The sequence below is a fragment of the Carettochelys insculpta genome, chromosome 11 (assembly GCF_033958435.1).
Source record: "Carettochelys insculpta isolate YL-2023 chromosome 11, ASM3395843v1, whole genome shotgun sequence".
NCBI lineage: Eukaryota > Metazoa > Chordata > Testudines > Carettochelyidae > Carettochelys > Carettochelys insculpta.
The window spans coordinates 44,425,695-44,439,480 of NC_134147.1; the positions used below are offsets into that span (position 1 = coordinate 44,425,695).

General features: G+C 42.4%; 1 protein-coding gene across 4 annotated transcripts in view; it reads left to right on the top strand.

The window, feature by feature from the left end:
* ADAMTS9 (ADAM metallopeptidase with thrombospondin type 1 motif 9) overlaps window positions 1–13,786 on the top strand; it is a 140,198-nt gene that overhangs the window by 98,271 nt on the left and 28,141 nt on the right. For 3 of the 4 annotated variants that reach the window (XM_075004888.1, XM_075004889.1, XM_075004890.1), the window contains 2 exons: window positions 1,154–1,321; window positions 12,428–12,601. In XM_075004888.1, coding sequence (XP_074860989.1) covers window positions 1,154–1,321; window positions 12,428–12,601 — 342 coding nt within the window. Of the gene's footprint in view, window positions 1–1,153; window positions 1,322–8,332; window positions 8,386–12,427; window positions 12,602–13,786 lie in introns of all 4 variants that reach the window. The other variant, XR_012646935.1, reaches the window with a different exon arrangement.

The following is a 13,786-nucleotide window of genomic DNA, read 5'->3' on the forward strand; positions in this document are numbered from 1 at the left end:
TGCGATAAGGCTCTCATCAAAAGGAAGGAAAAATTCTGAGGTCTATTTGCCATTATTTATCTCCATCTTGTCTTTGGTCCATTCTGAAAGAAAAACAGGAGAACATTTAGCTGGAGTGATAGCAGAAATCCCGTGCTTGCGTTGAAGGGTTAAACCAGCATGTTTGTGATAGAACAAGCTATGACTTGCATAACATGTCATGAAGAAAATGAAATTGAATCTCCCAGTGCATCATGCTGAGTACGAGGTTTGTTCTACCCAAAACTGTCACATTAAATTCTTGTTGTGAGTCCAGACTCCTTTTGAGTCCTAAATCTTTTGGAGGAAACTAATCTGAAATCAAAGTGAAGTTGCTTAGGGTTGGCATGCCAGAAGTGGTCACATTTGAAAGAGTTCAATGAACCTGCAGAGAGGGTTGAAATTAGTGGCTTCACTACAAAGCTTGCAGCTAACATACCTGCTGATTTGCTTTTTTGCTTGGAATTTTCATGCTCTGCCTTCTTGGCGGCTTCTGAGTTGGACAAAATATATCAGTCTGAAGTGGGAGAGATCCCAATTTCATTTTAGTATTTCTTAAAAAAACTAATCCATTTCCACTGGTTAGTACAGCATAAAATAAACCTCATTTTAGAAATATGGCATTTGGGAGGGTGTGGCTATATTTCTCCACTGCAGAGTGGGCGGAGCATGTTACTGTTCTGATTTACCCGCCTTTTAGGCTTGCTTGGCGCATGAGTCCATGGCTTCCAAAAGAGATTCTGTTCCTTTACATTTTTTAGCAGCAGAATGTGCTGGTATAAGGGCCCAGTTCTCTGCTGCTGCAAATTGACTTTGGTCTTTTGATGTTACTGGAGCCAGGCCAAATATCTAGCCTGCTGAATGCTAATTTCTTTGTGTTTTTATTGGTATTTTCTGCTTAAAAGGGTGTTTGCAAGCTAACATAAGATGCAATACATGAAACAAATGAGGATGTTTCTCAAGGGGTAAACGCTGTCATTAGTCACAACCCCTCATCATCACGGGTTACCATGGGGAGACTGAGGGTATAATTTTTCACCTCTTTATATTGCAAATGATTACCTTATTTATTATGGGACTTTTGTAACACTGGCCCAAGTTACATTAAAGCTGTCTCCTTGTTTTCCCTTTCCAGTGTTCTGCCTCTTGTGGACGGGGCCATAAACACCGAAATGTATACTGCTTATCAAAGGAAGGAAACCGCATAGAAAATGATTATTGCAAGCACCTGGCTAAACCCAATGTTCAGAGAAAGTGCAGAGGGGGCAGATGTCCAAAGTGGAAAACAGGAGAGTGGGGACAGGTGAGCCTATCATTTTACCCTTCGCACCATTACCCATTCGCAACAATTCATTGTCCATTTATTTAATTGTTTGCAGCCTAATTTAGTTCCTTTTTCAGTAAAAATATAAATGTTCTGGGGAAGAAGCTCAGAGCAGGGCTGAATCAGGGTAGCTCCAGATAAGCCAATGGAGCTGTATTATGTGTACCTAGCTGAAGACCTAGCACTGCTTTTGTATAGAGAGAGGTGGTTGACTAGGAACAAAGAAGCACCAACTGTAAATTTCTTCAGCTGCTGCTAAAAAAGACATTAATCTGTCTGAGTAGCCAGACTTTTTTCTCATACTTCTTTATTATTTAAATGCTTTGGATCATGAGTACAATTCTGATTAATTTGGAGGTATATGAAATTATCATGGTTGTTTATTTTCTGGTTAATGTGGAGAAAATGTAGAGGCGCTGTTAATTTTAAGAAATACTTGTCACTCATTTTGGTGTTCTTCCAAATGCATAACACTAGCTACAGCAGATTACCTCTGTGCATCAGATGCTTAGTGCATAGGCTACAGGAAAGTGGGAAAGTCAGGGTATGTTTTTAAAGTGTGCTGTTTGCTGAGAGTATATCTCTAACCCATTTTGGTTCCTTACATTGCTTTCCCCATATTAAACTCTTGAGAAATATCTCAGGCATGAGAAATATCTGTTTGCTTTTCTCATCCTTTTTTCATTAACATGAATAGCGGAATTTGGTTTTTGAAACTAACATTCAACATTCACCAAAACACCAAATTGCACCTTTAACCTATTTCATCAGATTTATTTTTACCTCTGAATCACCATTGTGCATGTACCATAATGATGTGCTAACCAATCGAGCTACTGAAGATCATAGCAAAATGAATTTTGAACTTGTACAATGTCATATTCAGTCACAATCGTGCTTTAGTTTTAATGTTAAGACATAAAGCACTAAGATTCTTACTGTATGCAGTCCTCCGTAAAAGACAAAACATAAACACATATATACAGGCATTTTTATAGACAAATGTTAGTATTACTACATGTTGAACCTCTCTAGTCCAGCGCGCTCTCATGAGTCAACATCTATAATCCAGCATAATGTTAGTTAGCCGGATGACCACTTATCATGATTGGGGCCAAGTTTCTGTGGTCTCACAAAGTTTGTTTCCAGCCATCAGTCTCAGTGTTCTGTGGTTATTTAGCTATAATTTACCCTGAATGTCTTGTAAGAGCCCAGTAAGCAGTGGAAGTGTGGGTAATGCTGCAAGATGATATTGACCTCCCATGATCCGGCAAATACCTTCAGCTGGCACCAGTCAGGTCCCAAGGGTTCTGCATTAGAGAGGTTCAACCTGTAGATACATTATCAGATCTGAAGTATTTAATTTAAAAAGAATTAAATCCATCAATTTTGATCATTATTTTCACACTTGGATTGTTTTTATTCTCATCATAGATTAAGTAGAATAGATGCTTTATGATATTTGCATTTCTGTATTGGAAGATGGCGTAATCCTCATGCAGATTCAGTTATTTAATCCCTGATCCTCCGAAAAAAGTACACACGTTAACTTGAAGCAGCAGAGTAGCTCAATTGAACTCAAGAGGACTCCTCCTCCCAACAATAAGGACTCACAGGACCATTAAAATGTCTTATCGTATCAGAGCAGCACCTTATTTAAAGTGACTGCTCCTGAAGGCAATTTTTGCAGCTAATAAAAGTCAATGTAGCAACACGATGGTCTGCTGAGTGCTTAAAAACATGCTAATTTTAATTGATAAAGATAAATGGCTTGAAATTCAAAACAGTCTATTGCATGATAGGATTCAGTTTCATACAACTTGGGAAAGAAGCTCAGCTTAATGAGAATGTGAGGTTATTTATGGCCTAAAGTAATCTGTTATGACTAGGTCATTAACGAATATTTGTATAGTAATAATCAAGCTCTGAATAGTCACATTGTTTCTAGTATAAGAGCCAGATCCTCAGCTGGTGCGTATTGACCTAGTTGCAGTTAAGTCAATAGAGTATCGCCAGTGGGAGTGGGTGAGGATCTGGCCATGAAAAGTTAGCCGTGAAAGCAAAGATAAACATACATATTCTAGCCATGTGATAGATCATTTTAAAATAATGATGTTCGGATACTCTTCCTTTATATTCCATCTGTAACACGCTCCAGTCATTGTATAGCAAACTGTCAGAGTTTGTCTATGTTTGATACAGTACAACCAAAAGAGTTAGCAAGCTGGAATAGTGTCATGCCCTAGTACAGGGGGTGGACAAATACTGGCTCATGGGCCAGACCCAGTACCCCAGGGTTAGCCCTGGTGGGCCGCCACCACCGTATTTTTCTGTGCCTCCTCACATACAGGCAGTTACAGCTCCCATTGGCAGTGGATCAGGGTTCCTGGCCAATGGGAGCTGCAGAAGTGGTGCCATGGTCTGAGCCACTTCCTGCCACTCCCATTGACCAGGAAAAGCAATCTGCGGCCAATGGGAACTTGCGATCACCCATACTGTCAAATATCGGAGGGGTAGCCGTGTTAGTCTGGATCTGTAACAGCAACAAAGGGTCCTGTGGCACCTTATAGACCAACAGAGAAGTTTTGAGCATGAGCTTTCGTGAGCACAGACTCACTTCATCAGATGCTGGTCTTGGAAATCTGCAGGCCCAGGTAAGAATGAGCCAGAGCAAGGGTGGGGATAACAAGGTTAGCTCAGTCAGCAAGGGTGAGGCGTACTACCAGCAGTTGATCTGGAGGTGTGAACACCAAGGGAGGGGAAGCTGCTTCTGTATTTAGCCAGCCATTTGCAGTCTTTGTTTAAGCCAGAGCTGAGGGCGTCAAATTTGCAGATGAGTTGTAGCTCAGAAATTTCTCTTTGGAGTCTGGTCCTGAAATTTCTTTGCTGTAGGAAAGGACCACTCAGGACCAGACTCCAAAGAGAAATTTCTGAGCTACAATTCATCTGCAAATTCGACGCCCTCAGCTCTGGCTTAAACAAAGACTGCGAATGGCTGGCTAAATACAGAAGCAGCTTCCCCTCCCTTGGTGTTCACACCTCCAGATCAACTGCTGGCAGTACGCCTCACCCTTGCTGACTGAGCTAACCTTGTTATCCTCACCCTTGCTCTGGCTTATTTATACCTGGCCCTGCAGATTTCCAAGACCAGCATCTGATGAAGTGAGTCTGTGCTCACAAAAGCTCATGCTCAAAACTTTTGTTAGTCTATAAGGTGCCACAGGACCCTCCATACTGTCAAAGGCGCAAGTAAATACAGCAGCAGGCACCAGGAGCTAACCCTGGCAAAGCAGTGCCCCGTCGTTGTCCATCGCTGACGTAGCAGCCTGCATATCATCCTTCGAGAGTCCCTTTTATGCTAAACACCTCTGGAGACATACAAGTAAAGTGTATATATAAATGGCTGAACAACAGCAATTCAAATGAAAAGCAGTCAAATAGCACTTTAAAGACTAGCAAAATGGTTTATTAGGTGAGCTTAAGTGGGACAGACCCGCTTCTTCAGACCGTAGCCAGACCAGAACAGACTCAATATTTAAGGCACAGAGAACCAAAAACAGTAAGCAAGGAGGACAAATCAGAAAAAGATAATCAAGGTGAGCGAATCAGAGAGTGGAGGGGTGGGGGGGAAGGTCAAGAATTAGATTAAGCCAAGTATGCAGACAAGCCCCTATAGTGACTCAGAAAGTTCCCATCACGATTTAAACCATGTGTTAATGTGCCGAATTTGAATATAAAAGCCAGCTCAGATGTTTCTCTTTCTTTCCAAAACGGTGCGATAATTCCTTTTCAGTAACACACATACCTTTAGGTCATTGACAGAATGCCCCATTCCTTTAAAATGTTGACTAACTGGTTTGTGGATCTGGAGTGTTTTGATGTCTGTTTTGTGCCCATTGACCCTTTGTCTAAGGGAGTTAGAAGTCTGTCCAATATACAAAGCATCTGGGCATTGTTGGCACATGATGGCATATATGATGGTAGTAGAGGAGCATGAGAAAGTGCCCGTGATTCTGTGAGTAACCTGGTTAGGTCCAGTGATGGTACTTCCAGAGAAGATATGTGGACAAAGCTGGCAGCGGGCTTTGTTGCAGGGAAAGGTTCCAGGACTGGTATTCCTGGGGTATAGACTGTGGCTGTTAGTGAGGATCCTCATGAGGTTGGGAGGTTGTCTGTAGGAGAGAACAGGCATGTGACCCAGGGCCTTCTGGAGTGTGGCATCCTGATTAAGGATAGGCTGTAGGTCTTTAATAATTGGTTGCAGTGGTCTGAGTTGGAGGCTGTAGGTGATGACCAGTGGTGTTCTGTTCTTGGCTTTTTTGGGCCGATCTTGGAGTAGCTGGTCTCTGGGTATTCGTCTGGCCCTGTTGATTTGTCTTTTTACTTCTCCTGGTGGTTAATTCAGGTTTATGAATATTTGGTAAAGTTCTTGTAGTTTTTGGTCTCTGTCAGGTGGATCAGAGCAACTACACTACAGTACTAATCAAGGATGGCCTGATCAGTACCACACTGTACCGAAAACCTACTGATTGCTATACTTATCTACACTCTTCTAGTTTCCATCATGCACACGTGACTAGATCCATTGTTTACAGTCAAGCTCTTAGGTACAATTGCATTTGCTCTGATCCAACTGACAGAGACCAAAAACTACAAGAACTTTACCAAATATTCATAAACCTGAATTACCCACCAGGAGAAGTAAAAAGACAAATCAACAAGGCCAGACGAATACCCAGAGACCAGCTACTCCAAGATCGGCCCAAAAAAGCCAAGAACAGAACACCACTGGTCATCACCTACAGCCCCCCAACTCAGACCACTGCAACGAATTATTAAAGACCTACAACCTATCCTTAATCAGGATGCCACACTCCAGAAGGCCCTGGGTCACATGCCTGTTCTCTCCTACAGACAACCTCCCAACCTCATGAGGATCCTCACTAACAGCCACAGTCTATACCCCAGGAATACCAGTCCTGGAACCTTTCCCTGCAACAAAGCCCGCTGCCAGCTTTGTCCACATATCTTCTCTGGAAGTACCATCACTGGACCTAACCAGGTTACTCACAGAATCACGGGCACTTTCTCATGCTCCTCTACTACCATCATATATGCCATCATGTGCCAACAATGCCCAGATGCTTTGTATATTGGACAGACTTCTAACTCCCTTAGACAAAGGGTCAATGGGCACAAAACAGACATCAAAACACTCCAGATCCACAAACCAGTTAGTCAACATTTTAAAGGAATGGGGCATTCTGTCAATGACCTAAAGGTATGTGTGTTACTGAAAAGGAATTATCGCACCGTTTTGGAAAGAAAGAGAAACATCTGAGCTGGCTTTTATATTCAAATTCGGCACATTAACACATGGTTTAAATCGTGATGGGAACTTTCTGAGTCACTATAGGGGCTTGTCTGCATACTCGGCTTAGTCTAATTATTAACCTTCCCCCCCACCCCTCCACTCTCTGATTTGCTCACCTTGATTATCTTTTTCTGATTTGTCCTCCTTGCTTACTGTTTTTGGTTCTCTGTGCCTTAAATATTGAGTCTGTTCTGGTCTGGCTATGGTCTGAAGAAGTGGGTCTGTCCCACGAAAGCTCACCTAATAAACCATTTTGCTAGTCTTTAAAGTGCTACTTGACTGCTTTTTGTTTTGATAGTGTATAGACTAGCACAGCTTCCTCTTTGTTACTATTCAGCAGTTCAAATGCTTTCTCTGTAGGGTATGTCCGAAAGCCTGCTAAATGAAACAAGAAAGCGTAACTATTGACTGAAGTCAGCATGGCTAGATCCTGAACTGGTGTAAATCAGTGTAGCTGCAAGTGTACCAATGCACCTGTAATGATTTACACCAACACCTGAGCCCCATGTTTTTTCAAACGTCTTGTCTCTATTTGTGCTCCAGAATGTCACTGAAATGGTCAGAATGAGTTGGGGAACAGACTTATCATTAGAAACTACATATCAAAAAGCTTCACAGGTTGAAACTCTCTAGTCTAGCACTATCTCATCCAGCAACATCTGTAATTTGGCATGATTTTAGATGGCTAGATGACCACTTATCATGGGTGTGGCCAAGTGTCCTGCAGTCCCATAAAGTTTGTTTACAGCCACCAGTCCTGGCTTTCAGTGTTCTGTGCTGTTACTTAGCTGTAATTTACCCCTCAATATCTTCCTAGAGGCTAGTAACCAGTGGAAGTGTTGGTAATACTGCCAGATGATATTGACTTTGTGGGGTCCAGCAAACTCTCGTTCAGCACTGGTCACGTCCTGAGGGTACTGGACTAGAGAGGTTCAACCTGTATAGTACTTAACACATATCTAATGCATGTACAGCACAAGAAATGAACAAACGCACTTTGGATCCAATGCTTGTGGAGATCCGTTCAGTTGGTTCTATTAATTTCAGTGGTTATTTTAAGAGATGGAGGTATAGCCAGAGGTGCGAAGGCAGGAAAGCGTGTGGAGTCCATGTACATGTGGGTCATTGGCAGTGTTCCCTGTAAGCTGAGCATTTGGGCAGCTACCCAGGAGAGATTCAGGTGCTGCCCAGCTGATTAGCAGAGCACCCACAGCCAACCAGAGCTGGCAGCATATGTTTCTATGGGTGGTGCACATCCACACCTGCTTCAGTGCACATAACAAAATTTATTCTGCCCAAGGATGGAAAAAATGAGAGGGAACCCTGTTCCCTGGGTCTGAAGACCAGAGGGGTTTGGCCGGACTTAGAACTGCAAGATAGGGTCCCCAGTTAATACAAATAGGGGCAAAACCACAGCCAGTTATGTGCCATTTTCAAGGAGTGGCATTTTCTAGCAGGCCAATTCAAGCTGTGGGCCCCAGTCAAGCTCTATGTTGAAACCTAATGTGAGAGGTGAGAACTAGTTCGTTCCTTCCACACCCAGGGTGTAATGACGTAGGTACTGTTTGAAATCTTAGCTATGGATACCATCAGGGAAGCACTCTTTTTTTTTGTAGATCATAGCAGCTGTGGTGCTCTGCTACCCTGTGATTGTCTCTTTCTGCAGCAGGTAAGCTAGCCACAGACTGTGAGAAATGTGAAACGAGAGTTTTACAATACAAATACAATTGTTTTGTCTCCACAAGCCCCTGGTTTATTGTGTGTGCCCAAGGCTGTTTCCTTTCCCTCCGAGGATTGGTACATGAATGATTAATCATAAATATCGGCCAGCGCAGAGTGTAAGGGAGTACTTGAGTTCTTCATACTTTCTATTCTCTGGAATGGCTTGCATTTAAATTCTGGGCAATTCTTTTCTAGAAGCTTCCTTCCCAGAGCAAAACACATGTTAATTGATGCACTCATCAGAAAAGGTTGTCTCTTCCAGCAATGAATGGGTTTGTGTTTTTAACAAAGCCACTGCACTGAGATGGCTGTAAGCTTATGTATCTTAGTAAATCAGCACCATTATTTTTAAGCAGTAAAAATACCAATACTTGTTCTGTAGTCTGAAAATTGTCCATTTATTTTTGTAAATGTCAAGCTGAAGCCTGGCCCTATATTTTTCTCAGTGGTGATGTGAAGTGAATATGTTACTGTTGTGCTTCTCTGCAGGCTGTGGAGAATTTGTGCTAAACTACACAGAGACCTGTTATAAATGGTGAAGAATGTGGCAGGTTTCAGCTACTCCATAGATGGTGAATACATGAGTATAGTAACAGTATGACCTCCCTGATCCTTATGCATATAGGGGAGGACTGAAGTGTTAAGTTGATCATGCTTTTCAGGCTAGCTGTATGGTTGGTGTAAGTCAGAGTGGCTTCTCTCAGATCCACAGCGATAAGTCAATTGGTTTCATAAAAGAAAAGATTAAAATACTGTATGGTAGAGCCTGTCTAAATGGTAATTTACAATACAGGTTGAACCTCTCTAACCGGCACCCTTGGGACCTGACTGGTGCTGGACAAGAGGATTTACTGGGCCATGGGAGGTTAATATTGTCTAGCAGCATCTTCAACACTCCCATTTCTTACTGGACTCTTAGAAGACATTTAGGGGCAAATTACAGCTAAATAACAGCATAATACACTGAGAGCCAGGGCTGGCGGCTGGAAACAAACTTTATGGGATTACAGGAAACTTGGCCACACCCATGACAATTAAAATCATGCCAGATTACAGATGTTGCCAGACAAAAAGTTCCGAATTAGAGAGGTTCAACCTGCAGTGTATACAGCCAACACCTTTCAGATCCAGAGCTCCCTTGTGTGACAGCCAGACCACAGAAGTTCCAAAACTGGAGAGTACCAGGCTGGGGCTACTGGCCTCTGGGGGTCTGCAAGCCAAGATGGGCTGGAGCGGCAGCCGACAGCCTGTCTGAGGCTGGAAGCCAGAGCCCCTGCCTGACCCATGACAGCGCAGGGGCCAGAGCCGGATCTGCCTGCCTGCCCCACAGCAGCCCAGGGCAGTCATGGGGTGTCTGGGCATGGGCCAGAGTCCAAGGGTGGGAGGCTGGAGACTGGGGAAGCAGCAACCCCAGGAGCAGGGGGCTGCCTGGGGACAGAAGCCCTGGTTCTCCCCAGTCCAGCAGATTCTCTTGTCAAGCCCCAACCATGCTGGACCAGGGAGGTGCAACCTGTACTTCTATTATTTAGGGTTTTACAAGTGAATTCCTATCTGTACTCTGACAAAGATGCATCCATGAGTAGAGGCTGAATGAAGTCAGTGGAATAACAGTCGTATTGGCTCCAGTCTCCTTGGGATCCGCACGCTAGGCATAGAAATCCTTTTGAAAGAACACTAGCTCATCAGCTGGCAACTTCCTTGTCACTGCTCTGCTTTGAAAGAGAAATTAAGTCCATCCAGCATTAATGTTTTCATGCCACCAGTGAATACTCTTCTATTATCCACTAAGCCAAAGTAGTAGTTTTGGAGGCAGGGTGGGGGAGAGTTTTGGATGTATTCTGGATAAACAAGTAAGACATAGCAGGGAATCTCAGGCACGAAATCCTGGTCCTGTTGAAGTTGATGAAACAATTTCCACTCCAGAAGATGTTTCCTGGCTTAGGCACACAAATGGGGTGCAATCCTGGCTCTGCTGAAGTGAGCAGAAGTTTTTCTGTTGACTTCAGTTGGAGCAGAAATTCATCCCACTTGAATTCCTTAATTAGCCAAAATCTTTTCCTGGGAGCTAGGACCTATGGCTTAAAAGCCACTGTCTGATCCATGGCAATAATATAACTTTACATAAAATAAACGGCAGTACCGTTCTATTAGCTCTACATACATACAATAAACTTCCATGATGAAAATAAGACTTCACTGTCCTTTTTCGCTCACTTTGTTGTTTAACACTCCTTATTCAATACAGTTTCTAATGCAGGATCAGCTCCTTCTAGGACAGACATGTCACAAAATTCTTGCAAACGTGCACACTGTTTTCTATGTGATAAACTTGGGCAAAAGTCATTTTAGAATGCACTAAGCATCCGGGTAGATGTTACTCTGACTGTTTCTCCATTGTTTAGCTAACTCTTCTTTGTGGAATGCTTAAGATAAGCAGTGTTATTAATCACAATAGACGTACTACAGCATATGGGATGCATTAGCCTCACCTATCATAGAAATCAAACTGCGTAGTATTACTTTTCCAAGTTACACAACTCAGGGGTTCTTAAATATTTATAAGCAGGGGAATGTTCACAATCAGCTTTGCTTTGGTCTCCTTTGCTTTATGTAAATGTGTTCAGGTAGCAAAGGAAATACAGTACGGCATTACAGAAGAATATTTCTAAAAAGGTACTTGGAAGAATATTACTTGCACATTATACATTACTTAAAAAGGCTTACAGTCATAGTATTACAAACTTGTTTTTTGTTTTTTGTAAATCATGTAGGAATAAGGGCTTTCCTATTCACTTTAAAGAAGCAAAATGTTAATCATAATATCTGTATTTTTAGCCATGCATCTCTGCTGTACTGACTTCCTATATAGATTTTACTATTGTGGTTCCACTTTTATAATCTATATATAAAGCAGTGAAGTTAAGCACCTGTCAGACATATTATATTGTCATGTAGCACTTTAAAGACTAACAAAATAATTTATTAGATGATGAGCTTTCCTGGGGCAGACCTACTTCTTCAGGTCTGGAAATAGACTGAAAAAGATCTGTGTCTGCCCCACAAAAGCTCATCACCTAATGTATGATTTTGTTAGTCTTTAAAGTGGTACATGACTGCTTTTTTATTTTGTGAAGATACAGACTACCACAGTTTCCTCTGTGGATATTATATTGTGGCATGTTAGCAAATAAGAATTTTACAGGAAAAAATTAAGCTGTTGAAAACTGAGTTGTAGATGTCATAAATATGAAAAAAATATTTTGCTCATGATTAAAACAGGTTTTCAGCATATGACTAGAAGCAGATAAAATGTTCCCATGCTATAATGAAGCAAAAATATGTGCAAGTAAAGCAACTAATTTACAAAAGCAGTTCTGTTGGTGGGGGTGTGCGGGATGTGGTGATTTGCAATGGGGGATGTGTAAGCTGAAAGTAATTCCAGAAGTCTCGTACCTACAGATCTTCATTGCTTCACTCCACATGCAGCATAATTCATGCTTCCTTTCCATAGAAAGCTGATCAATCTACTAAATTATGTTTGATTGATGTTTTTAGATTATTGAACTAGGTGTGCAAGCAGTAATATACAAGTCCTGCTACCGTGTGATTTTTTTAACAGTGCAGCTATCCTTAGAGATTTTTGTACCGTGCATCTTATGGATGAAACCCTGACTGCACTGAAGTTAATAGCAAAACTCCCATTGACCTAAGTGGAGCTGGGATTTTGCCCTATTTATTCAGAGTTCCTGCAGAGTGTTTTTTTACACAGAGAAGAATTTTCTGCCTCAAAAGAGGCAGAGTTTTAAATGTCAATGTGTTACTGCTTGCTCGCCTAGAAGAGCGTTCGCAGAACTCAAAGCAGAGCATTATCTCCTCTCCCTTCCTTATCTGAAGTCAGAGACGTTCACTGCAGCAACAGAGAGTTTCATAAAGAAAATGAGCAAAACTGAAAGGAAAGATGCAACTTACTTCTTTGTGTCCCTCTTCAGTGCTCTGTGTCCTGTGGGCGAGGAGTTCGGCAGAGAAATGTGTATTGCCACGCTGGAACTCAGAAAGCCGCCAGGGAGACTGACTGCTACCAGTTCACAAGACCCGTCTCTGAACAGGAATGCCACATGGCTGAATGTCCCAGTTACAGCTGGGAAACGGAGGAATGGCAAGCTGTGAGTAGAAAGGGCCCAGAGTGGGCAGCTTCAGCAGTATTCAAAGCATACCAAAAAGTAAGACCGTCTCCCTGATGTTTACCAGTATCACATTACTGGTTCTGTGTGGTGAGAGCTACAGAGAGCCTGAGGAGATGTCTGACTCGTTCAAAGGCTTGTTGTCAGATTCAGGGTTTACACTAGGCAGTGTTAGCGCCTGTCTTGAGGCAGGCTATATGATCATGTGTGTTTGTGTGTGTACGTGCGCACTTCCACGCCTTTGAGTTCATAACATTTGATTGCCAAAAAGAAAAAAAAATATTGGAAAGCCCAGTGCCGATTAAATGGTAACGAGTGCGGATTGTGCCAGCTTTGTGGAAAGTACCAGAGAAGGCACTGGTGCTTGAGGAGAAGCATAGTGTAGTTTTACATGTGCATTCTACAGAATGGTTTGGTAGGACCTGCACAAAGCTAGTATTTTGCACGTTTTCCTGACACTTCCCCTGATTCTGCTCCACTAGTTCTTTTGGAACCAAAAACAGTCAAGTAGCACTTTAAAGACTAGCAAAATGGTTTATTAGGTGAGCTTTCGTGGGACAGACCCACTTCTTCAGAAGTGGGCCTGTCCCACGAAAGCTCACCTAATAAACCATTTTGCTAGTCTTTAAAGTGCTACTTGACTGTTTTTTGTTTTGATAGTGTATAGACTAGCACGGCTTCCTCTTAGTTCTTTTGGGTGTGAGTCAGCTGCCGGTACACATGCTGGAGGAGTAATGTGACAAGAAAGTTCTACTGAGATAATTTCAACCCTTTGCAGGGCTGCAGGAAGTAGTGTAATCTGTGCATTTAAAAACTAACCTCCCATGCTACATAATTGTCTAAGTGCCTTTTGGATACTTGTCCAAATGCCCCTTCCTTCCAAAGCCCCTGCAGTAATGGGATAACTCTCTCCATCCAACATGACATTTCCTCTATCTTTAAAAACCACCTAGATTCAAGCTGCACTCAGATCTCCTCCACTGCGAGCGGTTCACTGTGCCAAGTATCACTGACATTTCAGCAATGCTTGCAATAAACCTACCATGCTGTGTCCAAGAGGGATGATGATAGTTATAACGGAAATCATGACATACCTGCTGGACTCTGAATACAGCAAGAGCAAACAAGGATGAAGCCAGAGGTCTGTTTAAGGTCAGCAGAGAAGCT